We start from the raw sequence: 26,932 nt of genomic DNA on the forward strand, positions 1-26,932 counted from the left end.
AAGAGAAAAAGAAGATGCATTAGTTTGCATGGTGAAAGATGTGCATTCCGAAGAAGAAATGGGGGTATGGAGTTTAGGAATCTTCACAGTTTTTATCTTGCTATGTTAGCACAACACGCTCTGCACCTACAGCACGGGAGATACATGCACCAGCGAGCGCGCTGGAAAACATTGCCAGAGCGCGACTCGAGCATGCACCATACGACAACGAGAACCACGGGCACACCCTTGTCGTCCGGGAACACACTAGCCTTCTCATCCTCCCTGAACTGCTTGAGCAAGCCCCTCGCGTGATCCATGAGCAATGGCACAGTCATGAATCGGGTGGCGATCTCGCGGGCGATGGCGACCTTGACCGTATCGGTGTCGGCCTAGTCGTCAACAATCCTCTCTCAGTCGTTTTCTCCGCCATCGATGACGACGATAGGCGGCGGCAGCGATGAGCGGCGCGAGCAGGGCGGTTGGTTGGTTGGTTTGGGACTTGAGAGAGATGAGGGTGAGAGAGAGACGAGAGAGATGAGTGGTGGAGTGGAGGCGGCTATTGAATAAACCCGGTGATTCTTTGAGTACTCTTCCATTCCTGCGGATACTACATGTGAACAAGACAAGAGTTTGCACACTGGTTGACTCACTGCGCCACCTCAAACTTCTGAAATACTTGGATCTAAGCAACACAGACGTGTCTGCATTACCAGACTACATTGGCGAGATGAAATGCTTGCAGTGCATCTGCCTTCAAGGCTGTCAAGATCTGACATGTCTTCCCAGGAGCATTGTGAATCTAGAGAGGTTGAGGTTTCTCGACCTCTCCGGAGCACAGGTGATGACAGTACCAAGAGACTTCGGAAGGCTTGTCAATTTGGTGTCGCTGAAGGGATTTCCAGCATATACTGATACTGCAAAAAGTTGGTGCACCGTGCAAGAGCTTGGGCCACTTCACCATCTTATGCATCTTACAGTAAGAGGGCCAGAGAATATATCTTCCAGCTCAATGGATACATCTGCGAATCTTGCTGAGAAGAGGTGTCTTAGGTCATTGTGGTTATATTGCACTAGCAGTCATGCATACGAGCAGCACAGGCAAGAGGTATATGACGAGCTCCGCCCTTCGCCCTCATTGGAAGATCTTACTATCACATGATATTTTGGAAGGCAGCTCCCAGGGTGGCTGTTGTCATCAGATCTCGAGAACTTGAGGCTACTCAAGCTTGAGAACCTCCGCTCATGCACACAACTCCCATGTAGTTTTGTGCAGCTTCCCAATTTGGAGTCGCTGTGCATTAAACATGCTCTATCCATCAGGCGCATTGGAGAAGAATTCCTCGACCTACTGCGACCTTAGTAAGTGATTCTGACGAGGAAATGGATATCCGTGGTCTTCATTCTGCTTCCATGGCAACCTCTAGTATTGTGTTCCCCAAGCTGAAGAAGCTAGTTTTCTATGGAATGCTGCAATGGAAAGAGTGGGACTGGGATGTGAAATTGGAGGCTATGCGTGCCCTAGAAAGTCTACAAATCAGCAGGTGCAGATTGAGCCATCTCCCTCCTGGCCTTTCAGGTCAGACAATGGCGTTGAGAGTGATCAAAATAGAAAAGGCCAAGGATCTCATCTCCGTAGAGAACTTCTGTTCAGTTGTGGAGCTTTATTTGCATTCCAACTCCAGTTTAGAGAAGATTGCCAATCTTTCTAATTTGAAAAAACTTAGGGTATCCAAATGTCCGAAGCTGCAGGTATTAGAGGAGGTGAAGGCACTGTCAAGCATCGAACTGAAAGATCATGAAATGAGAACACTCCCAGAATATCTGCAGGTTTTGCAGTTAAGTCGGCTGCAAATTGACTGCAACTTGAAACTTTTGCAATCCATCTCTCGTAAAGACGCTGCTTTAGAGTGGGAGAAAGTTAGCCACATCAAACAAGTGGAGGCCTATGCAGACGGATATGAGCAGAATAAGTTTTTTTTTCAACAAAGAGCAATATATTAATATCAAGATGATAAATACATCCGGTCTCTATGACAACACAATGTTAGGAGATAAGCACAATAAGAGGTGCAGCGTGCTATATACAAAAAAGACTGGAAGCTTTGTCGCATATATGGGAGACTCTCCCAACTTTGCAGGTATATGATGCATCTCCATATGTCTTTATTGTTCATGTGCTCTATATCCCTTTTAAATCTAGGGGCAAAAAAACTGCAGATCATGGCATCAGTTGATAGATAGATACATGCTAGTTTCATTGGTTTTCACGTGTAATTGTGTAATGCCATTTCACTGAAAGCTCTTTCTTTTGCTTGAAGCAGCGGAGGAATCAGAAAGTTCGTTGGAGAATCAAGAGTAATCGCCGGGGAGTACATACTGTGGTGGATCCTGGTCGCCTCATCCAGAAGCAGCTTCTGAAGTTATTCACCTCTAATGTTCTATGGCAAATTGGCAATGCATTACATACTGTGTAAACCCTCTTGTATCCTTCCTGCCGCGCATGAAGTGACTATCTAGCTAGGAAGGTGCATACTGAAGCTTGCTGGGTTTGTGCTACATTTGTATATTGAGATATTTGTAAAATACTGAACCGGAATCTGTCGATGCTTGGCATTATGTCCTTAATTAACAGTGTTTATTTATGTACTGATTTTCATGAGGAAGTTCTCTTCCATCTGAAAGATGTGCAAATTCCACTGAAAAAGTGTCCAAATAACGTCTCGGGCTCTCATATACACTAGTGCAGAAGCACGTGCCAATGTGCATACAGTTTCAGTCTGAAACCAACAGCATAGTAAGAACCGGTGTATTCAGCCTGAAATAGGACAAGTAGTTGTAGTTGAGAGCAGTAACCAGAGCAGGGGGTCGACTAGCACCCCATGAATCGGGATACAGAGCTGGAGCAGATCACGCACCTTCGGGAGTCGGCGGGAAGCCCGGCGGCAAGGTACGGGCGGTGAGACCCGATCTGGAATCTGAACCCCGTGCGAGAGAGACGGAAGCTCGCGAGGAAGCAAATGGAATGGCGCTGGTAGAGGTGCCACAGTTAAAGGTGGCGGAGAGATGGATGCCCCGTCGCCGGTGCCCGGCCAGGCAGATTCGGCGGCAGCGACTTGGCGAGTTTGCTTTTTTTTAGGCTCGGCGAGTCTGGGCTGTGTGCACAGAGAGGGATGTGCCTGCAGTGGGCCTGTGGGCATGTTTGATAGCCCGCATACATCTTAGTCAGGCCCGCGCAAGAATAATTTGGCCCCTTTGATTAGCCGAAATCACTACTTAAGAAGTACTTGTTTCAAATATCACTCCACCTCCTTATGTTGCGACAAGTGGTGCACCGTACGCGCGCCACTTATCCCAACATGGGAGTTTTCCCTTTCTTCGTATATCTGTTTATTAAAAACGTTTTATCTCTTAAACAGTGCGACCAAATCTTGAACCGTTTTCACCATTGGATTTCTCGCATCAAGATCTTTAAAACTAGATCCCATGTTGTTAGGTTTTGGCGAACAATTTTTTCACAAAAAACAAGATGGAAAAACCGAACTGAGAGCACCTTTTTTTCTTTCCAAAAGAGGAACGGCCGTGCCTCTCGCGAAAGGGGAAAACAGAAAATCTGTTTTTTTTTTGTTTTCGAGAGGCACAGCGAAAGCACAACTGCGCCTATCACGGAAGGAAAAAACAGAAAACGTGTGTTTTTTCGTTTTCGAGAGACCGTGCCTCTCACGGAAGGAAAAAACAGAAAACATGTGTTTTTTTTCAGTTTTCGAGAGCCCTGCCTTGCGCGGAAGGGAAAAACAGAAAACTTGTGTTTTTTGGGTTTCCGAGAGGCATGGCGAAAGCACAACCGTACCTCCGTGGAAGCAAAACCGTGTCTCTTGTAAAAAGAAAGAAAAAAAAAGAACTTTTTTTCGTTTCTGAGAGGCACGTCCGTGCCTCTTGCAAAAGCAAAACCATGCCTCTCGCGGAAGTAAAACCGTGCCTCTCGCGGAATAAAAAAAGGAAAACATGTTTTTTTTTATTTCCGAGAGGCACAACCATGCCTCTCGCGAAAGCAAAAAACCTGTCTACCGCGGAAGCAAAAAAACACAATTTTTTCGCGCAATTTATTATTGTTTTTTTTGTTTTTTTATAAAAGCTAAGGAAACCGGTGGAAAACAAAAAAGTCAAAAGAAAAACCATTTAAAAAGTTGGAAACGTGTGCGGAAAAAATAAAAAAATAAAATCCAGAGGGAGTGCGCCACTAAGCCCATCCCCAATTGATCGTTGTGAGACTCTCGAAGGAGAGCTCGTCAACTAGTTGCTCTCTTGATTGCCTACATTCACTGTTGAACTTGCATAGCATCGACCTTAAAGCATCTTTGGGCCCGTCTCGCTCGGAACACTCAAATCGACCGAGGCAGGTTGGACGTTTTGTCTGAAATTTCCTGTTTGACGCTATTTGCGTCTAACTGTCATGGTAACACACATAGTGAGGACGTTAAGCGAACGACTGGGACGGCCCATCTGATACGAGGATCCAACCCAATGATACAGATCACAGGGAAGATCCTCTTGGAGTTTTGCCCGATCTTTCACAACGAGTCAATCGATAAGAATCCTTCCAATAACGCCGATGAACGTCACCTGAAAAAGAGGAACGAATCCAGCAAGCAACGAGGAGATAATCTACATGCCTCAAACATGAGCCTGATAATCCTTGATGAACACGAGAACCCTCGCAATAATCTTTATTACAAACCGATAAATGGCATCACCGTCCCCGGAGGGATGCTTCACCAAGAACACACACACGATCGTTTTTAGACTAAAATTCTCAACTGCCTAAACCTAATGCGCCCCAGCTCCTTATATGGAGGGGTGAGGCGCCTAACCTAATGGGCCTCGACCTGACTTGGTTGGACAAGCCCAAAACCAAGTCAAAACTTACAATTATTAAAAATCTAATTATTAAAAATAACAACGACACGCCTAGCTTGGTGGAGTCCTGAAATTGGGCTTCACCTCCTCCGCCGTGCCCGTATCATCCTCCCTCCCTTGAGAAAGTGTTGTCCTCAACGCGTGAGGGTGTGCTGGAAAGGGTGGCGTGATATCAACAAAAGCATCACGCATCTTCGCCATCTTCAAGTCTCGCCTGCCTACCACTCCACATCCTCCCTCTTGGTCTGCTCGACTTGGTTCAGCAGTGGGTGCCTTTCTTCTCCACACACGCCTGGGCATAGGCGCCACCTGTTGGGGATCGTTGCAGAAATTTAAAATTTTCTACGCATCACCAAGATCCATCTATGGAGTTTACTAGCAACGAGAGGGAAGGAGTGCATCTACATACCCTTGTAGATCGCGAGCGGAAGCGTTCAAGTGAACGAGGTTGATGGAGTCGTACTCGTCGTGATCCAAATCACCGATGACCGAGCGCCGAACGGACGACACCTCCGCGTTCAACACACGTACGGAGCAGCGACGTCTCCTCCTTCTTGATCCAGCAAGGGGGAAGGAGTGGTTGATGGAGATCCAGCAGCACGACGGCGTGGTGGTGGAAGTAGAGGGGATCTCGGCAGGGCTTCGCCAAGCTCAGCGAGAGGGAGAGGTGTTACCGGAGGGAGAGGGAGCCGCCAGGGGCTGTGGTGCGGCTGCCCTCCCTCCCCCCTCCTATATATAGGCCTCCTGGGGGGGCGCCGGCCCTGGGAGATCTGATCTCCAGGGGGGCGGCGGCCAAGGGGTGGCTTCCCCCCCAAGCCAAGTGGGGGGCGCCCCCACCCCTAGGGTTTCCAACCCTAGGCGCAGGGGGAGGCCCAAGGGGGGGCGCACCAGCCCACCAGGGGCTGGTTCCCCTCCCACTTCAGCCCATGGGGCCCTCCGGGATAGGTGGCCCCACCCGGTGGACCCCCGGGACCCTTCCGGTGGTCCCGGTACAATACCGGTAACCCCCGAAACTTTCCCGGTGGCCGAAACTGGACTTCCTATATATAATTCTTCACCTCCGGACCATTCCGGAACTCCTCGTGACGTCCGGGATCTCATACGGGACTCCGAACAACTTTCTGGTTACCGCATACTAATATCTCTACAACCCTAGCGTCACCAAACCTTAAGTGTGTAGACCCTACGGGTTCGGGAGACATGCAGACATGACCGAGACGACTCTCCGATCAATAACCAACAGCGGGATCTGGATACCCATGTTGGCTCCCACATGTTCCACGATGATCTCATTGGATGAACCATGATGTCGAGGATTCAATCAATCCCGTATACAATTCCCTTTGTCAATCGGTACGTTACTTGCCCGAGATTCGATCGTCGGTATCCCAATACCTCGTTCAATCTCGTTACCGGCAAGTCACTTTACTCGTACCGTAATGCAGATCCCGTGACCAACCACTTGGTCACTTTGAGCTCAATATGATGATGCATTACCGAGTGGGCCCAGAGATACCTCTCTGTCAAACGGAGTGACAAATCCCAGTCTCGATTCGTGCCAACCCAACAGACACTTTCGGAGATACCCGTAGTGCACCTTTATAGCCACCCAGTTACGTTGTGACGTTTGGCACACCCAAAGCACTCCTACAGTATCCGGGAGTTGCACAATCTCATGGTCTAAGGAAATGATACTTGACAATTGGAAAAGCTCTAGCAAACGAACTACACGATCTTTGTGCTATGCTTAGGATTGGGTCTTGTCCATCACATCATTCTCCTAATGATGTGATCCCGTTATCAATGACATCCAATGTCCATAGTCAGGAAACCATGACTATCTGTTGATCAACGAGCTCGTCAACTAGAGGCTTACTAGGGACACGTTGTGGTCTATGTATTCACACATGTATTACGATTTCCGGATAACACAATTATAGCATGAACAATAGACAATTATCATGAACAAGGAAATATAAGAATAACCATTTTATTATTGCCTCTAGGGCATATTTCCAACAGTCTCCCACTTGCACTAGAGTCAATAATCTAGTTACATTGTGATGAATCGAACACCCATAGAGTTCTGGTGTTGATCATGTTTTGCTCTAGGGAGAGGTTTAGTCAACGGATCTGCTACATTCAGGTCCGTATGTACTTTACAAATATCTATGTCTCCATTTCGAACATTTTCACGAATGGAGTTGAAGCGACGCTTGATATGCCTGGTCTTCCTGTGAAACCTGGGCTCCTTGGCAAGGGCAATAGCTCCAGTGTTGTCACAGAAGAGAGTCATCGGGCCCGACGCATTGGGAATCACCCCTAGGTCGGTAATGAACTCATTTATCCAGATTGCTTCCTGTGCTGCCTCTGAGGCCGCCATGTACTCCGCTTCACATGTAGATCCCGCCACGACGCTTTGCTTGCAACTGCACCAGCTTACTGCCCCTCCATTCAAAACATACACGTATCCGGTTTGTGACTTAGAGTCATCCAGATCTGTGTCGAAGCTAGCGTCGACGTAACCCTTTACGACGAGCTCTTCGTCTCCTCCATATACGAGAAACATATCCTTAGTCCTTTTCAGGTACTTCAGGATATTCTTGACCGCTGTCCAGTGTTCCATGCCGGGATTACTTTGGTACCTTCCTACCAAACTTACGGCAAGGTTTACATCAGGTCTGGTACACAGCATGGCATACATAATAGACCCTATGGCCGAGGCATAGGGGATGACACTCATCTTTTCTCTATCTTCTGTCATGGTCGGGCATTGAGCCGTGCTCAATTGCACTCCTTGCAATACAGGCAAGAACCCCTTCTTGGATTGATCCATATTGAACTTCTTCAATATCTTGTCAAGGTACGTACTCTGTGAAAGACCAATGAGGCGTCTTGATCTATCTCTATAGATCTTGATGCCTAATATATAAGCAGCTTCTCCAAGGTCCTTCATTGAAAAACACTTATTCAAGTAGGCCTTTATACTTTCCAAGAATTCTATATCATTTCCCATCAATAGTATGTCATCCACATATAATAAGAGAAATGCTACAGAGCTCCCACTCACTTTCTTGTAAACACAGGCTTCTCCATAAGTCTGTGTAAACCCAAACGCTTTGATCATTTCATCAAATCGAATGTTCCAACTCCGAGATGCTTGCACCAGCCCATAGATGGAGCGCTGGAGCTTGCATACCTTGTTAGCATTCTTAGGAAAGACAAAACCTTCCGGCTGCATCATATACAATTCTTCCTTAAGAAAGCCGTTAAGGAATGCCGTTTTGACGTCCATTGGCCATATCTCATAATCATAGAATGCGGCAATTGCTAACATGATTCGGACGGACTTCAGCTTCGCTACGGGTGAGAAAGTCTCATCGTAGTCAACCCCTTGAACTTGTCGATAACCCTTAGCGACAAGTCGAGCCTTATAGATGGTCACATTACCATCCGCGTCTGTCTTCTTCTTAAAGATCCATTTGTTTTCTATCGCTCGCCGATCATCGGGCAAGTCAGTCAAAGTCCATACTTCGTTTTCATACATGGATCCTATCTCGGATTTCATGGCTTCTAGCCATTTGTCGGAATCTGGGCCCGCCATTGCTTTTTCATAGTTCGAAGGTTCACCGTTGTCTAACAACATGATTTCCAGGATAGGGTTGCCGTACCACTCTGGTGCGGAACGTGTCCTTGTGGACCTACGAAGTTCAGCAGTAACTTGATCCGAAGCTTCATGATCATCATCATTAACTTCCTCCCCAGTCGGTGCAGGCACCACAGGAACATCTTCCCGCGCTGCGCTACTTTCCGGTTCGAAAGGGGTGACTATCACCTCATCAAGTTCCACTTTCCTCCCACTTATTTCTTTCGAGAGAAACTCTTTCTCCAGAAAGGACCCGTTCTTGGCAAAAAAGATCTTGCCTTCGGATCTGAGGTAGAAGGTATACCCAATGGTTTCCTTGGGGTATCCTATGAAGACGCATTTCTCCGACTTGGGTTCAAGCTTTTCAGGTTGAAGTTTCTTGACATAAGCATCGCATCCCCAAACTTTTAGAAACGACAGCTTAGGTTTCTTCCCAAACCATAATTCATACGGTGTCGTCTCAACGGATTTCGACGGAGCCCTATTTAAAGTGAGTGCGGCAGTCTCTAAAGCATAGCCCCAAAATGAGAGCGGTAGATCGGTAAGAGACATCATAGATCGCACCATATCCAATAGAGTGCGATTACGACGTTCGGACACACCGTTACGCTGAGGTGTTCCAGGCGGCGTGAGTTGTGAAACGATTCCACATTCCCTTAAGTGCGTACCAAATTCGTGACTTAAATATTCTCCCCCACGATCTGATTGTAAGAACTTTATCTTTCGGTCACGTTGATTCTCCACCTCATTCTGAAATTACTTGAACTTTTCAAAGGTCTCAGACTTGTGTTTCATTAGGTAGACATACCCATATCTACTTAAGTCATCAGTGAGAGTGAGAACATAATGATAGCCACCGCGAGCCTCAACACTCATTGGACCGCACACATCGGTATGTATGATTTCCAATAAGTTGGTTGCTCGCTCCATTGTTCCGGAGAACGGAGTCTTGGTCATCTTACCCATGAGGCATGGTTCGCACATGTCAAATGATTCGTAATCAAGAAACTCTAAAAGTCCATCAGCATGGAGCTTCTTCATGCGCTTGACACCAATGTGACCAAGGCGGCAGTGCCACAAGTATGTGGGACTATCGTAATCAACTTTACATCTTTTGGTATTCACACTATGAATATGTGTAACATCACGTTCGAGATTCATTAAGAATAAACCATTGACCAGCGGGGCATGACCATAAAACATATCTCTCATATAAATAGAACAACCATTATTCTCGGATTTAAATGAGTAGCCATCTCGCATTAAACGAGATCCGAATACAATGTTCATGCTCAAAGCTGGCACTAAATAACAATTATTGAGGTTTAAAACTAATCCCGTAGGTAAATGCAGAGGTAGCATGCCGACGACGATCACATCGACCTTGGAACCATTCCCGACGCGCATCGTCACCTCGTCCTTCGCCAGTCTCCGCTTATTCCGCAGCTCCTGTTTTGAGTTACAAATATGAGCAACCGCACCGGTATCAAATATGCAGGAGCTACTACGAGTACTGGTAAGGTACAGATCAATTACATGTATATCACATATACCTTTGGTGTTGCAGGCCTTCTTGTCCGCTAAGTATTTGGGGCAGTTCCGCTTCCAGTGACCACTTCCCTTGCAATAAAAGCACTCAGTCTCAGGCTTGGGTCCATTCTTTGGCTTCTTCCCGGTAACTGCCTTACCGGGCACGGCAACTCCCTTGCCGTCCTTCTTGAAGCTCTTCTTACCCTTGCCTTTCTTGAACTTAGTGGTTTTATTCACCATTAACACTTGATGTTCCTTTCTGATCTCCACCTCCGCTGATTTCAGCATTGAATATACCTCAGGGATGGTCTTTTCCATCCCCTGCATATTGAAGTTCATCACAAAGCTCTTGTAGCTCGGTGGAAGCGACTGAAGGATTCTGTCAATCACCGCGTCATCCGGGAGATTAACTCCCAGCTGAGTCAAGCGGTTGTGCAACCCAAACATTCTGAGTATGTGCTCACTGACAGAACTGTTTTCCTCCATCTTGAAACTAAAGAACTTGTCGGAGACTTCATATCTCTCGACCCGGGCATGAGCTTGGAAAACCATTTTCAGCTGTTCGAACATCTCATATGATCCGTGTTGCTCAAAACGCTTTTGGAGCCCCGGTTCTAAGCTGTAAAGCATGCTGCACTGAACGAGGGAGTAATCATCAGCACGTGACTGCCAAGCGTTCATAACGTCTTGGTTCTCTGGGATGGGTGCATCACCTAGCGGTGCTTCTAGGACATAATCTTTCTTGGCAGCTATGAGGATGATCCTCAGGTTCCGGACCCAGTCCATATAGTTGCTGCCATCATCTTTTAGCTTGGTTTTCTCTAGGAATGCGTTGAAGTTGAGGGCAACGTGGGCCATTTGATCTACAAGAGATATTGTAAAGATTTTAGACTAAGTTCATGATAATTAAGTTCATCTAATCAAATTATTCAATGAACTCCCACTCAGATAGACATCCCTCTAGTCATCTAAGTGAAACATGATCCGAGTCAACTAGGCTGTGTCCGATCATCACGTGAGACAGACTAGTCAGCATCGGTGAACATCTTCATGTTGATCGTATCTTCTATACGACTCATGCTCGACCTTTCGGTCTTCCGTGTTCCGAGGCCATGTCTGTACATGCTAGGCTCGTCAAGTCAACCTAAGTGTATTGTGTGTGTTCCGAGGCCATGTCTGTACATGCTAGGCTCGTCAACACCCGTTGTATGCGAACGTTAGAATCTATCACACCCGATCATCACGTGGTGCTTCGAAACAACGAACCTTCGCAACGGTGCCCAGTTAGGGGGAACACTTTCTTGAAATTATTATAAGGGATCATCTTACTTACTACCGTCGTTCTAAGCAAATAAGATGTAAAACATGATAAACATCACATGCAATCAAATAGTGACATGATATGGCCAATATCATTTTGCTCCTTTCGATCTCCATCTTCGGGGCGCCATGATCATCTTCGTCACCGGCATGACACCATGATCTCCATCATCATGATCTCCATCATCGTGTCTTCATGAAGTTGTCACGCCAATGATTACTTCTACTTCTGCGGCTAACGTGTTTAGCAATAAAGTAAAGTAATTTACATGGCGTTATTCAATGACACGCAGGTCATACAAAAATAAAGACAACTCCTATGGCTCCTGCCGGTTGTCATACTCATCGACATGCAAGTCGTGATTCCTATTACAAGAACATGATCAATCTCATACATCACATATATCATTCATCACATCTTCTGGCCATATCACATCACAAAGCATATGCTGCAAAAACAAGTTAGACGTCGTCTAATTGTTGTTGCATGTTTTTACGTGGCTTCTATAGGTTTCTAGCAAGAACGTTTCTTACCTACGTTAAACCACAACGTGATATGCCAATTACTATTTACCCTTCATAAGGACCCTTTTCATCGAATCCGGTCCGACTAAAGTGGGAGAGACAGACACCCGCTAGCCACCTTATGCAACTAGTGCATGTCAGTCGGTGGAACCTGTCTCACGTAAGCGTACCTGTAAGGTCGGTCCGGGCCGCTTCATCCCACGATGCCGCCGAATCAAGATACAACTAGTAGCGGCAAGTAAATTGACATGATCTACGCCCACAACAATCTTGTGTTCTACTCGTGCATAGTAACTACGCATAGACCTAGCTCATGATGCCACTGTTGGGGATCGTTGCAGAAATTTAAATTTTTCTACGCATCACCAAGATCCATCTATGGAGTTTACTAGCAACGAGAGGGAAGGAGTGCATCTACATACCCTTGTAGATCGCGAGCGGAAGCGTTCAAGTGAACGAGGTTGATGGAGTCGTACTCGTCGTGATCCAAATCACCGATGACTGAGCGCCGAACGGACGGCACCTCCGCGTTCAACACACGTATGGAGCAGCGACGTCTCCTCCTTCTTGATCCAGCAAGGGGGAAGGAGAGGTTGATGGAGATCGAGCAGCATGACGGCGTGGTGGTGGAAGTAGCGGGGATCTCGGCAGGGCTTCGCCAAGCTGAGCGAGAGGGAGAGGTGTTACGGGAGGGAGAGGGAGGCTCCAGGGGTTGTGGTGCGGCTGCCCTCCCTCCCCCTCCTATATATAGGCCTCCTGGGGGGGGGGGGCGCCGGCCCTGGGAGATCTGATCTCCAGGGGGGGCGGCGGCCAAGGGGTGGCTTCCCCCCCCCCCCCCAAGCCAAGTGGGGGCGCCCCCACCCCTAGGGTTTCCAACCCTAGGCGCAGGGGGAGGCCTAAGGGGAGGCGCACCAGCCCACCAGGGGCTGGTTCCCCTCCCACTTCAGCCCATGGGGCCCTCCGGGATAGGTGGCCCCACCCGATGGACCACCGGGACCCTTCCGGTGGTCCCGGTACAATACCGGTAACCCCCGAAACTTTCCCGGTGGCCGAAACTGGACTTCCTATATATAATTCTTCACCTCCGGACCATTCCGGAACTCCTCGTGACGTCCGGGATCTCATACGGGACTCCGAACAACTTTCGGGTTACCGCATACTAATATCTCTACAACCCTAGGGTCACCGAACCTTAAGTGTGTAGACCCTACGGGTTCGGGAGACATGCAGACATGACCGAGACGACTCTCCGATCAATAACCAACAGCGGGATCTGGATACCCATGTTGGCTCCCACATGTTCCACGATGATCTCATCGGATGAACCACGATGTCGAGGATTCAATCAATCCCGTATACAATTCCCTTTGTCAATCGGTACGTTACTTGCCCGAGATTCGATCGTCGGTATCCCAATACCTCGTTCAATCTCGTTACCGGCAAGTCACTTTACTCGTACCATAATGCATGATCCCGTGACCAACCACTTGGTCACTTTGAGCCATTTTGATGATGCATTACCGAGTGGGCCCAGAGATACCTCTCCGTCAAACGGAGTGACAAATCCCAGTCTCGATTCGTGCCAACCCAACAGACACTTTCGGAGATACCCGTAGTGCACCTTTATAGCCACCCAGTTACGTTGCGACGTTTGGCACACCCAAAGCACTCCTACGGTATCCGGGAGTTGCACAATCTCATGGTCTAAGGAAATGATACTTGACAATTGGAAAAGCTCTAGCAAACGAACTACACGATGTTTGTGCTATGCTTTGGATTGGGTCTTGTCCATCACATCATTCTCCTAATGATGTGATCCCGTTATCAATGACATCCAATGTCCATAGTCAGGAAACCATGACTATCTGTTGATCAACGAGCTAGTCAACTAGAGGCTTACTAGGGACACGTTGTGGTCTATGTATTCACACATGTATTACGATTTCCGGATAACACAATTATAGCATGAACAATAGACAATTATCATGAACAATGAAATATAATAATAACCATTTTATTATTGCCTCTAGGGCATATTTCCAACACCACCACCTTCTTCTTCTTGTCCACCTTTGCTGGAACCCTTTGTTGCTGAACATGAACCTGCTTTGCACTACCCTGCAAAAAATGAGTAATGCATGGGCCACACAACTGACGAATCCATCCTTGCCTTTGTGCATCCGCACTGCTGCTCCAACCAACGCCTCACAGGTGTGCTAACAAAACTGCGCTTGTCGCCCCGCAGCACCACATGCACTGCGACATGATCAACACAAATATCATTAGTCTGAACACCTATGTCAACACAAACTGGAATTGTAACACATGCTGCAACGTCCTTCCTCTTATCAGAAAGAGGTTGTACTTCAACTGGCTTGTCACTAGCAAGAACAACAGGCTTGTCATCGACAGGTATAGCTGAAACAATATCAACAATGTCGCTCTCACTACAAAAAAATACACTTCCGTGATGATACGTGTTTGTCACAGTAGGTCACGTTTTCTGTCATGCATGTACATCCATGACGATTTTATGACAGAATCAAGATAGTCATACCTGTGCTGTCGTAGAAGTATTCCATGACATACCAAAATTATCATCACGGAAGTGTCCACTTCCATGACGATAAATCATGCGTCATAAAAGTGCTTTCGTCAAGGGTGACCGAGACGTGGCATCCACCGTAACGAAACGCCGTTAAGCTATCGGGTCCGGTTTTGGATCCGATAACCCATTAACAGCCCCGAACAATGGGGATTTTCCACGTGTAAAATCATCATTGGCTGGAGGAAACACGGGTTGGCTCACCGTTGGGACAAATGTCATCCACTCATTGGACCGAAGGCGCCTATGATACGTCAACACGTGGCGCGGCCCAATAGAGGCCCATTCCTGTGAAAAGGACGGCCTGTTTAACTTGGTCAAAAGGTGGCGGGCCGGCCCACGGAAAGCCTGTTAACGGCCTGTTCGCATATAGCCCATTTACAACCCGCTAACCCAGGGCCCGTTACGACGTATCCGAAATAGTCCCAGTAGCCTCATCTGGACCGTCCAATATGATTCCAGCCCGTTTTAAGTTCTGGCCCATGTATGGCCCATGACGTCTTTCGGCCCATATGAGGCCCTTTGTAACTCTTGGCCCATTAACGGCCCGTGGCGAAACTGGCCCGTAATGAACAGTGTATCACTTTATACCCATTCACGGCCCATTATTCCATTGGGCCGTTTCCAGCCCATGTTAACTTTCGGCCTTCTCAGGGCCCATTTATTCTTGGGCTCATTTCCAGCATTCGGTTACTTACGGCCCGTTACTGTCATTTTCTGCTTGTGGGCCAAATTCAGCCCGTTGTTACAGTTGGCCCATTTGTGGCCTGTTAATACGTTGGGCCGTTTTCATGTAAAAAAACCCGTTGGGCTGTTTTCATAGAGTTATCAAATACGGCCTATTAACGGCCCGTTATGGTCCACGAATAGTACGGCCCATGATTGACGAAATGATTATACGCCCCTTAGAAGGTCCATGGATCCTACGACCCTTAGAAGGCCAATGGATCCTACGGCCCGTAGAAGGCCCATGGATCGTACGACCCGTAGAAGGCCCATGGATCCTATGGCCTGTAGAAGGCCCATGGATCCTAAGGCCCGTATAAAAGACAAATGGATCCTACGGCCCGTAGAAGGCCCATGGATCATACGGCCCGCAGGAGGCCCATGGTTACAACAGTCCGTGTGTTGCCATGATTATTGTGGCCTAGTTACCAAAAATAGGTTATTGTGGCCACTAGAAAAACACGGAAAAAGAACTGCAGTGACTACAAGCAAACAACTAAACAAGACAATAAGGAAATAAATAAGCAAGCAACTAACGCTAGCCTATGACCGCTATTACACATATTACTTCCACTGGGCATCAAAGTTCGCCACCAGTGCAAATATAGGGAACAAAGCAGCATATTACATACACTGGCCGTCAAAATTGGCCACCAGTGCAAATAAACGCGGCAGCAAAACAAGAGCATAACTGAAACAACTTCAGAAGAGCTCAAGAAACGTTATCCTGGGTATCCACCATGCTGGCAATAAGCTTAGCAAGCTTATTAGCTTTGTCCTGTTTGGCGCTAAAATCCTCCAAAACTTGTTGTTGCACCAGAAACTATGCATCTGAATGCTCCAGGGACTTCCGTAGTCCTTCCGCTTCTTGTCGCAGCACAGCTGATCGATGTATTTCAGCTTGTAGTTGTGACTCAAGAAACCGAACTGATTCAGGCAGTGAGTTTGAATAGCTTGTGCAAGCGGTAGTGGCCAGTAACTCGAACACTAAACCAAGACAGGACTTTGGGGTTGTCTCACTGTCTTCAAGATAGTCTTCCTTAGCTGTTTTATCAGCTTTGTTGGAGACCAACAAGGATGTCTCACTATCCTGAACCTTATCTGCATTACTTCCTTTACCATTGCTTAATAAGGCGCTCTTCCCCAATATTCTGTCAGCATTCTAAAAGAAGAAACAAGCAGACACATAATAGGTTTAGCATGACCTAGTATATGAAACTCATTTTGGTGAACCAGTTCATTAGTAAGGTGGACAGGTTTAAACTACCAAGTCTTCTATTGCCAAGTACTAGTACATAATAAAAGCATCAAACAAACATATATCTATGTCCTATGGTCACTGCATTGTCTTGCCAAATAAAAATAGAGACACGGTTCAAATCATATCAGTTTAAGACAAAGCAGTACTGAAAGAATACAAAGCGTGGGAAACTACACGGCACAACAAGATTTTAGATGGGTACCACGGGTCTACATGTACAACAACACTATTGGCTCTATTGTGATGCTAGTAATGTGCATGATATGAGAAGTCAACTGTATACACAATTGAAATTGAAATCAACAGAGCTGTTGATAAGAGCAAACCTGCTAAAGAAACATGCGTGAACATACCTGCTGTGCCATTGGAGTTTTGATTGGATCCTTCAATTTAAAAATAAGTTTTTATGAGTAAATACAGTGACCCAAGAGCAAAGCACTATGCAAGATAGCAATCATAGTTAAAAAAGGCGCGCCTAAGCGAGCGCTTAAGCGCGCCTAGGCTCTAGGCGTTGGCAAAACGCATTGCGCATAACTATGCTTAATCTGTGCATAACTGCGCATAAGCATGCACTTTGGTCAGTAAAGCGCAAGGCGGTGGCAAAATGCACAATTAACGCCTAGCGCTTTTTTGAACTATGATAGCAATGGAATCTTAAATTAGAATAGTTGTTCTTCAGGTTTAGGCACTTGTTCTACATGAACAAAGTACAGTAAGATGTAAGAATATAGTACTTAAAAATAGAAAATGAGCTCATAGACCTTACCACATTCTTGGTTTGGGACCAGTACAGAACAAGGCGTTCCCAGTCATCGTCCAGTAAATGTGTCTCAGGAGAACGTAAGAGAATTTGATGAGTTTCTTTGCCGGTGAAGTACGTTTTCTTTAGGTAATTCTGATACTGCCACCAAGCATTCTTGAAGATAGCAGAGGTATTGGCACAGGTTACCTCATCCTGAGTTTCCAAATCGGTCCTTCTATATAGAGAAAAATGGAAAAAATTGTTGTATTATAACCATCATGGAGGTAGGATGTATGGGACAAAGCAAAATAATTGCCATGAATAACATTACTTACACATAACTCCTGGACAAACACCTGCAACTGGCATTTTCCTTCATCTTCAGTATAATATTTCCAAGATGGGAAGATACGCACATAGGATTTAACAACATCAAATGCGATAGATGCTAAACTACGACTACCTGGTTGTGCTTCCTCCAGAGGAATAGGCGTACTAACTGGTGGAGTTGGGGTTCTCCGTGGTAGTACTGGCCCTTTGGGCACTGGAGCTTCCTTACTAACTACTCTTGTTTGGGAGCTCTGTGGTGGAGATGGTGCTGTGTCAACAGGAACTGGGTTACTATCTGCTGGGGTTGGGGTTAGATTGGGTGAAGCTGGTTCTCTATCCATCACAATAGGGGTACAATCTGCGAGAGTTTGGGTTATGTGTGGTAGGGCTAGTTCTCATGCATGTACAACCGGGGTGCTATCTCCACCAAGAGGTAGCACTGTTTTATTTGAAGACCGTGTTTTTACTCCACTAGATACTGGCATCACCTGCTCCAATTCAAATGGCTGATAAACAGGAAACATAGTTGAATGTACAGACATTGTATGAGAGACAGATGCAATGGATAGTGTGGAAAAAAGAGGGCATGAAATAGTTGACATGTATATTGTTTAACTAAAATGGATAGGATAACATGACATAATTTTACATATATGATGTCTATCTAAACTGGATAGCATAGCATAACATAATTCAAAGATATGATGAATAACTAAACATGATCGCATGACATAATTCACGTACATGTTATCTAAGTAATCAGGATTGCATGATTTAATTCACATATGTGATTTATATGCTAAATAGAGGGCATTCGATATGATGTCTGAACTAAGAACATGGTGTTGAAGATTGTGTATATGATGTCTAAACTATGCAATGCAAGACACCAAATGCATGATATGAGCAGTATATATAACCGTGCCAAGTTAGAGCATACACCTCGGTGGGGGAATATGACTGGTCATCTGTCTCTGAATCCATCTCTGAGGAGCTATCGGGACCCAACAAGAGATCTGCTTCGACAGGTAGCACTGTCTGCTCTGAAGGCCTTGTTTTCACTCCAGATTTTTCCATCTCCCACCCAAATGGCTGATTCACAGGAAGAGTAGTTTAATGTACAAACATTGTAGACAAATGGAAATGTAATGAAGAAAAGGATGGGCAAGATATCATTCAAATATATGATGCCTGGTTAAACAGGATGGCATTGCACATTTCACATATATTATGGCTGGCTAAAAGACATGCGACTGCATAATTCCCATATATTATATAGAAAATAAACATGTGGCATGACAGAACATGTCTAAACTAAGCAGATGACATGTATGATGTCAAAAGTAGGCACTGCAAGGCAACATATGCATGATATGACTAACATCATCATGCCAAGGTAGAGCAAACACCTTGGGGGGGGGGGGGTAAATAGGAGTGGTCAGCTGCGTCTGAATCCGCCTCAGAACAGATATCTTCCTCTGGATTACAATCTGGAGAGAGGGGGAAGGTTTGCCATTGAACCCACCATGGAGCGATGTCTGCATGACATTGTATTGCTGCGCAAAACTCTTCTATTTTTCTCTACATGTTCATCATGACTGTGTACAATATCTGACATGCATACAAAAAAATATGGTGAGATTATGTAAGGATAGCTTGCAGAAATTTAGAGTGATGGTAACAACCAGTGGATGGAACCAAAAATAATGATAGTAGGCTGATGATTGCTTTAATTTAATAAAAAGACAGATGATGATTGCTTTACTATTTGTTTCCCACCCAAGATGAACAACCTAGGCATACCCTAGGTGAACGAGATATTAGACAGAGATACTATTCATTGCTGCCTCGATATGAGCCCCACAACTAATTTAGAACTCAAGTTTGAACATTAATTTGGACCTGACTTGGAGTCCAAGAGGTGAACAAGACGATAAAGTAGCAGGTAATTTTAAGCAATGCATAACATAAGCAGAAACAAAAGAGTGTGACCTCTCTTGTGGACCCGTGTACTCCTCAGGTTCATCTGCTGAGTCGGTGATGGTGATGCCGTTGCGGTGGGTGCCGGTGGCAGGGAAGGAGATCGGAGGCGGCGAAAGACGGCCAGGAGTCGTGATGTCTGGTTTGGTGGATGCTTCTGTCGATGGAGCAGCTCAGGTGAGGTGGACGACGTCGCGGGAGGAGCAGGACAAAGCACACAAAGTTCCCTTCGACACCTACCTGTAACTGAAGTAATTCTGTAAGGGCTCATTTGGCTTGCATGATTCTAAAAACGCAGGGATAGGAAAAACACCGGAATAGGATAGGAATGCACATGGTAAACAGAGCATTTGTAAACACGGGATTTCTGTCAACTTGGGTGTTTGGTTCACAGGAATTGGAAGAGCAGAGGAATGCAAAAAAACATGGCCAAAATAAAGTGAAACCATATGAAAGCGTGTAAAGTTAGAATGTTATTCTTCCACTAATGCTCTTGGTCTTGTTTTCATGCATAGGATTTTGAAAAGTAGGTCCACGTGGATGTTTTGCTCCATTCCTTTCAACAAAATGCATGAATAATTGAATAGCAGAGTGCCATAGGATAATTCCCTATTGCTATGTTTTTCCGTTGAACCAAAATAGCCCTAATGGATCGACATGAATGTATAGTAATAAGTGCTGCAACAAGTGTACAACCTCTTTGCCGTAGCCGTGTCGACCTCAACATCATTGGGTTGGTCGCTGAAGCAGTTGAGGCAGAGGTGGCTGTCGGAGGTGTGGAGGAAGATATGAGGAATCTGTAGACAGCGTCCAGGGCACTGCTCTGTTGTGATGGATCGTTCTGTCGTTGCAGCAGCTCCGGTGAGCCGTAAGACGTCAAGGCTGAAGCAGCACAAGACAGACATCGTCAATCTCAAGTGGGATTCTAATAGCATCTCCAATAGATGATGTAAAATAGATGTAAAATTTACATCACCAAAAACCACCTGACTACAACAGATGAGGTAAAAACCGTTGACTCTGAACTTAACTGTCGAAACTGAAATTTACTGTGGAATCTGAATGTTACTATCGAAACTGAACGCAATGGTAGCAGAGAGGCACTTGACATGTAGTTTAGGGAGGGTCTGTAGTTCATCTTCAACCTGCACCCCCCTGAGCCGCCAGCCACCACCGGCCGAACCGCCAGCCCCAGCGCCGCCTCGCCCCCCCGAAACTACTCCCCACCGCTGGTCCGCCGCCGCCCCGGCCAGCCCTTTAGGCCCCTGGCCCCCACCCTGAACCCTAAGATAGATAGTGGGGTACCTCTCCGGCGAGCCACCGCCCCCGCTGCGGGTGGTTCTTCCTTAACTCCGGCAAGCCCCCCCACCCCCTAAAAATCGACTGACCCAAAAGTCAATTCAGCCGACTGAAGTGTAGCTAAATCGGAGCAGAGCAGCAGCACGAGCCAGGGGGAGAGCAGCAGCAGCAGCGCGAGCGAGCAAGCGAGAGCCGGAGCAGCAGCAGCAGCGCGAGCGAGCGAGTGAGAGCCGGAGGAGCAGCAGCTGGGCGAGCGAGCGAGCGAGCGAGAGCCGGAGCAGCAGCAGCGCGAGCGAGCGAGAGCCGAAGCAGCCACACATTCGGCTGGTATGGTCGCCACCGCCGAAGGGGCCTCGCACTGGGGGAGAGCCGCCGTGGAGATGTCGTCCGCGGCGCCGGCTTGAAGGTAGCCGCTCCATGGGGGTGCCGGATGGAGCACCGTCGGTGCCGGGAGGTCGAGTTAAGGAGAAGGTGCGATGCGATGAGTGTACAACCTCTTTGGTGGCGCCGAGTAGGTCTCGGCTTCGTCCGAGGAGTCGGTGAGGATGCAACGGTTCCAGTGGAGCAGGTTAAGGCGGTGCTGTGGGGATGGAGCAGCCGCGATAGACGAGGCGATCGTCGGAGCAGCTCCTTGGAGGTGGAGAACGGGGCGGCTGAACCGGCGGGACGACGAGATGGACGACGGATCATCATCCAGGGAGGTGGACGAGGGACGTCGAGCTGTTGCGGTGGAAGACGTCGTCGGGGAAGAGGCTCCAACTGTGCAGCGGTGAGGTGGCGGACAGAGGAGGGTGGGGTTTCGCGGCTGGAGCGGAGAGGTTATGGCGGCCTGGGATTTCAAATGGTGAAAAGGAGGCGATGGGAGGGGGTGAACCATGACTTAGGGACGCGCTTGTCCAAAATGTAGGGTGTGTTACAAAAGTACCCCCACCGATTTGAACTAGCGGCCCTTTCGGCTTAGGGTTAGAAGGGGGTTTCACATGTCGGGATTTGGCAGCTGGAGGGAGTATTCGCGCGCGTTGTAATTTCGGGATAGCAAGGCGCGGGTTGTGAAGGCGCCAGTTTTGGGAGCACGATATCTGAATTTTCGGGATATAACAAGGCGCGGGTTGAATTTTAGGGACAAGCCTAACGTGTAATATTGTACTTGTACGTACCAAATCAATTCGCACTTCCCTCAACCAAAAAGAAAACGAAAAAATATAACTATTCACACCACACAAAGAGAGAGTCTTGCCCCGTTTTACTATACAAATGCTATTCGAAGCTACTCCCTCCTTCCATCTATATAGGGCCTAATGCGTTTTTCGATGCTAACTTTGACCAAATATTAGAGCAATAATATATGACATGCAACTTACACAAAGCACACCATTAAATTCGTGTGTGAAAGGAGCTTTCAATGATATAATTTTCACATTGTGCATGTCATGTACTATTAATGTTGTCAATAGTCAAAGGCGGTCTTAAAAACGCAGTACGCCCTATATAGATGGAAGGAGGGAGTATGAATCCATGTTATGTCCAATTAAATTTTTTTGTTGGCTGTATAATGCATGTAAGCTACTCATACCAACATTTTAGTGCATTCCAAATGTCTATACTACCGCTGCAATTCGAACTGAATTTGAATTCGTTTCTCTATTTCAATAAGAATCTACAATCATGATTGTTGCCAACTTCAACCATCATTCGTGTATTACCTTAATAACACACCACATGATTACTATAGAGATAGATATGAACTATGTGCACTACATGAACTCGAATTCTATTTTTTGAATACACTTGATGTTGATTCCAAATAATAGTACATTTGATGTACTAACTATATATTCATAATCTAAACCATGTTCCATACGTACACCGTGTTTATCACACAAAGTATAGTGCCCCGCCCCCTACATTATGACAAGTATTTAGACCTGGGATGCAAAAGCCACACATTAGCCAAAATTATAGTCAATGGTCTACATTATAATATCTTCTTCAAGTATCCGTGTCCACTTTGTTATAATGAATTATGATCTTTGTTCGTCTTTTACACCTTCACGATCCTCTTCTATTTGTAGCTAGCTAGCGCTAACTTTCTATCACTGCATGCACACGCCCGTCCCCCTTTCGCCCCCCTTATAGCGTCCCCTCCATCACACACATTTGTTATTTCTCTTTAGGTCGTTCACCCGCGGTGTGTGTAGGCCCCCGGCTCCTTCTTTCCGGCACACACCGGTCGATATACCTCTCTAGCCAAGTGTGCCTACCACAAACACATATATACTTCCCCTCTTCTCTCCTCACCGTCCATGCTCCCCTATGTCCAATACGGTTCCACGCAGGTGCACAATCCCGCCCCTCTTTTCATTGATCTCATACTCGCACACTCCTCCCCCTCGACATGGTAGGCCTCTCGCACCACCTCCTAGCCGCACCCCTCTCCCCCTGTCTGTCTCTCCGGACCTTATTTGCTTCTAACACATGCATGCATGTATACATACCGATCTCCGTACATATAGCCAGGTCGACTATAATTCGTTTTCCCCATGCACCAATACACTTACCTCGCTAGTTATGTCTCTCCCTTTCTCGGACACACGACGGTTGATCTTCCTATGTAGTTATGTATGCTTACCACAACCATATCGTCTCCCCTCATCATCCTTGCATACCTCCCGACCCGTCTCTCACACGCATGTGCGTAGACAGACAGACATCCCCCGCCCTCTCTTATTGATATTGCACTCGTACCCTCCGTTTGTCTAGCAGGCCTCTCCCACCATTTGTGAGACGCCACTCCACCACCAACCCTCCGACGCTCTACCTTTGTATTTCTCCCAACCTTATTCCTCTGCTACACATATCCATGGATGCCGATCTATCTCCCTCAATACATAGCTAGGTCTCTCTCCTTCCCCACACATATACTAGTCGATCGATCTCTGCCCCCTCCCCCCCCCCCCACACACACACCGATAGTCGAACGTTGTAGGTAGGTATCGATGCCACGGAGAAAAACTGCACCTCTACCCTCTCAAATTCTAGTAGGCCAGCCGCCATGTATCTTTGACATGGGCAAACACAAATTCGATGGCACTCTTTATCGATCGCGCAGCCACACACTTCATCCATGTTTTCAGTTCTATCGATATCTCACGTCCATGACTCTGTTTCACACACATTGCATATGTTACGTTTTTTTGTTTGAGATATCATCAACACATTGCCTCTGTTTCGCACAAACCATCTCTCTCACACCCACCCACGTACGTACCTGCACCTAAAGAAGAGGTGCACGCAGGACGCATGTACTCAAGTCTCGTTCCCGGCCACACCCGCGCGGGTACACGGTGGAGTTTGTTTCTGTACGAAAAGGAAGCCCACGTGATAATTTGACGCGTGTAGCGGTTGTTTACTCGAAGGAGGGTCGGGTACAAGGAACAAAGTTCGACTTGATGCGTTAGTATTAAATAAAGTTATATATTCCTCAATGGCACGTACAGAATATAAAACGATTGCCGTGGGGAAAATGGAAAAATGGGTTTGTCTCTTGTCACACCATCTCACACAAGGCGGCTGTGGCCTCTCTCGCCCAGCGTTGGTCAGTGATCCGGCCGCATCCCATCCGCCGGCAGAAAGGGAGGATGTGCATCGTCTCTCCGTTCGACGGTGTTGAGGCAGCATGTCCCGATCTGCGGTACCCGCCGTTCTCTCTGACCAAGCTCCGGCGCGGTAGGGCCTTTGCCACTTGCTCGCTGCCGCAGTATGGGCAGATCCCGGCCGCCGGCTCCCTCCTAGTAACATCCCGACGACCCTTAGGTATAGCTTCCTCCGGCCTTGCTCCACTGCCCATCTTCCCACGTTGCTGCATGTGGACCTTCTTTAGTTGTTTGCTTAAAACATATCTCGGCCGGCGTACTTTCCATCTTGCAATCTCGTCCTCAAACCATTTTTGATAAACCACCATGTGCTATCTTTCCCTTATTACATGGAATATGCTTCTTTTTTGTCGGCGTATGTGTCTTCAACTCGTGTTATTGAGCCGTAATTGTTTCCTTTCTGCCTCCTTTTGCAAACAGGGCTATCCATTTTCACCTTGTTGCTATTGCGACCTTTTGGTGAACTGCACAAATCACTTTTTCTTAAGAGTGTTTTGTGCAGTTCCACCAAAATGTCACACGGGCAACGTTTTTACATTTCTGTGGGACTGCAGAAAGGGAGATTGGTTTTGCTATCCTCCTCATCTAACTCCGTGCCTAATCTTCTCCAACAAGTAGTTAGTCCTAAAGAGAGATCGTAGAGGTGATCGGCTTCTATTTGTGTGTGTTATGTTTCATCATCTAGTTCCACTATTATTGTAATCACACTGACTGGATATCTTTGCAAACAGGGATGGTCTGCTTGATTTTAGTGGAGCTGCACAAAATGATCGGATTGTGATGTCCTCCATACACCTCTTTTTTGGCTATAGAGCTGGGTGAAACTAGCTGCCAAGCAATGAACACTGTGCCAAGGAAATGGAGCCATGCCTACGAACAACATCGATCAATTATATATTTTTCTTTATTTGTACACCTTCTCACAACTTTGTCTTCAGTTGTGATGTGAATATTGGCGCTGATCTGCGAACCATTCAGATGCATTAGCAGCCATGGTAGTTTTATTTGTATTTGATGGAATGTTGTAACGAGATAATCTTGAGGCAAGACACATGAATCCTAAGTTGAAACCTTTTCTTTCCTGCGGGAACCAAAGTTGAAACCTTCATTCATAGCATCACAGTACAATTTCATTAAAATTATGCGTACATATAAACAAATCCTGAAGGATTGATAGCAATGCCAGAAACTATTCAACTTCGTTTCGCCGACATGTGGGACACCCTTCATCCGCCTCCACCTGCCATGCAACAATATTGACTGCACATCACAACTGCAGGGAAAGATTCACCCTGGTCGTTGCACCGCAGTAGTAATGACTAGTGAGCAGTCAAATCACAGAGCCCCACCTTCGCCACAGTAAGTTGCTCGGACGAAGCAACCATCATTTCTCTGTTCCTTGAATCCGCTGGTACTCCCATATTCCCAGAGTAATAAGTTGCTCGGGCGAATCAACCATCACTTCACCTTTCCCACAGTAAGTACTAGTATCTCCTTTTTTTACTCTAGAAACAACCACACGCGAATATTGGACGGTAGCAGCACAACAACTAAATCAAAAATCGAAACCAACCAATGAACTACTACTACTGGTGAGCGTTTGCTAGTATATACATGGACAAACGGAGTACATGATACGTACTAGCAAACGCTCACCAGTAGTAGTAGTTCATTGGTTGGTTTCGATTTTTGATTCGGTTGCTGTGCTGCTACCATCCAATATTCGCGTGTGGTTGTTTTTAGAATAAAAAAAGGAGGTACCCCTACTTATGTTACACCCACTACGCCTAGCCTAAGGTTAGTAGGTGACCTTGCGCTTGGCTCTTCGCCTCTTCCGGAAGTCGATGGTTCTACAGTAGTACTTCGGGCAATCTGACACCAAATGAACTGCTGCACGTCCACCACTTGTAAGCAAAAGTTTCTCCTCGTGCTACGAGCCACCGTGCACGCGTTGGCGAGGGAGAAGGCGTACTTAATAAGCAAGCTTCTCGTCGTTCTGCGAGTTGACGGGACACATCAAAGTTATTTAGTACGTACTCTCTCCAAAAAAGGGCTGACCATGTCATGGCTACCATCCGGTGCTCCGTCGTTGAGTATGTGCACTATTCACGCGCCATTGAGAAGAAAAAATATTGCGTAGTAGGTGTCATCAAAGTGCACGACTCACTTACGCACTGCTTATCTGATTATCTCCATTTTCTTGCAATACACGTGCACCTTGATGCTAGATGTCTCATGTGTTGGCAAAAAGATGAACAAAGCTCACATAAAAGAAAAGAGTTGAAGAACATAGATTCCCGACCACCGAGAAGGAGCAAGGAACCTCGCGGTGGAGCATCTGCAAGGAACCTTGCATGTTTTCCCCTGTTTTTTGCCGCCTGCCCAGCTATAAACAAATAAAAGAACATGAACTCTTCGC

General features: G+C 46.7%; 1 protein-coding gene across 1 annotated transcript; it reads left to right on the forward strand.

Moving 5' to 3' along the window:
• The first annotated feature begins 414 nt into the window (after positions 1 to 414).
• Positions 415 to 1,983, forward strand: LOC141040631 (uncharacterized). Its single transcript, XM_073506747.1, has 3 exons — positions 415 to 496; positions 696 to 1,087; positions 1,303 to 1,983. The coding sequence occupies exons 1-3, from the start codon at positions 415 to 417 to the stop codon at positions 1,981 to 1,983; spliced, it is 1,155 nt and encodes a 384-aa protein (XP_073362848.1).
• The last annotated feature ends 24,949 nt before the right edge of the window (positions 1,984 to 26,932 follow it).

This window comes from Aegilops tauschii, chromosome 2, assembly GCF_002575655.3.
Source record: "Aegilops tauschii subsp. strangulata cultivar AL8/78 chromosome 2, Aet v6.0, whole genome shotgun sequence".
In the NCBI taxonomy this organism is placed as follows: domain Eukaryota; kingdom Viridiplantae; phylum Streptophyta; class Magnoliopsida; order Poales; family Poaceae; genus Aegilops; species Aegilops tauschii.

Coding starts and splice junctions, on each gene's coding strand:
- LOC141040631 (XM_073506747.1), top strand. CDS start 415: ATGACGACGATAGGCGGCGGCAGCGATGAGCGGCGCGAGCAGGGCGGT. Junction 497..695: donor GGGACTTGAGAGAGATGAGG/GTGAGAGAGAGA, acceptor CTGCATTACCAG/ACTACATTGGCGAGATGAAA. Junction 1,088..1,302: donor ACGAGCAGCACAGGCAAGAG/GTATATGACGAG, acceptor TCTATCCATCAG/GCGCATTGGAGAAGAATTCC.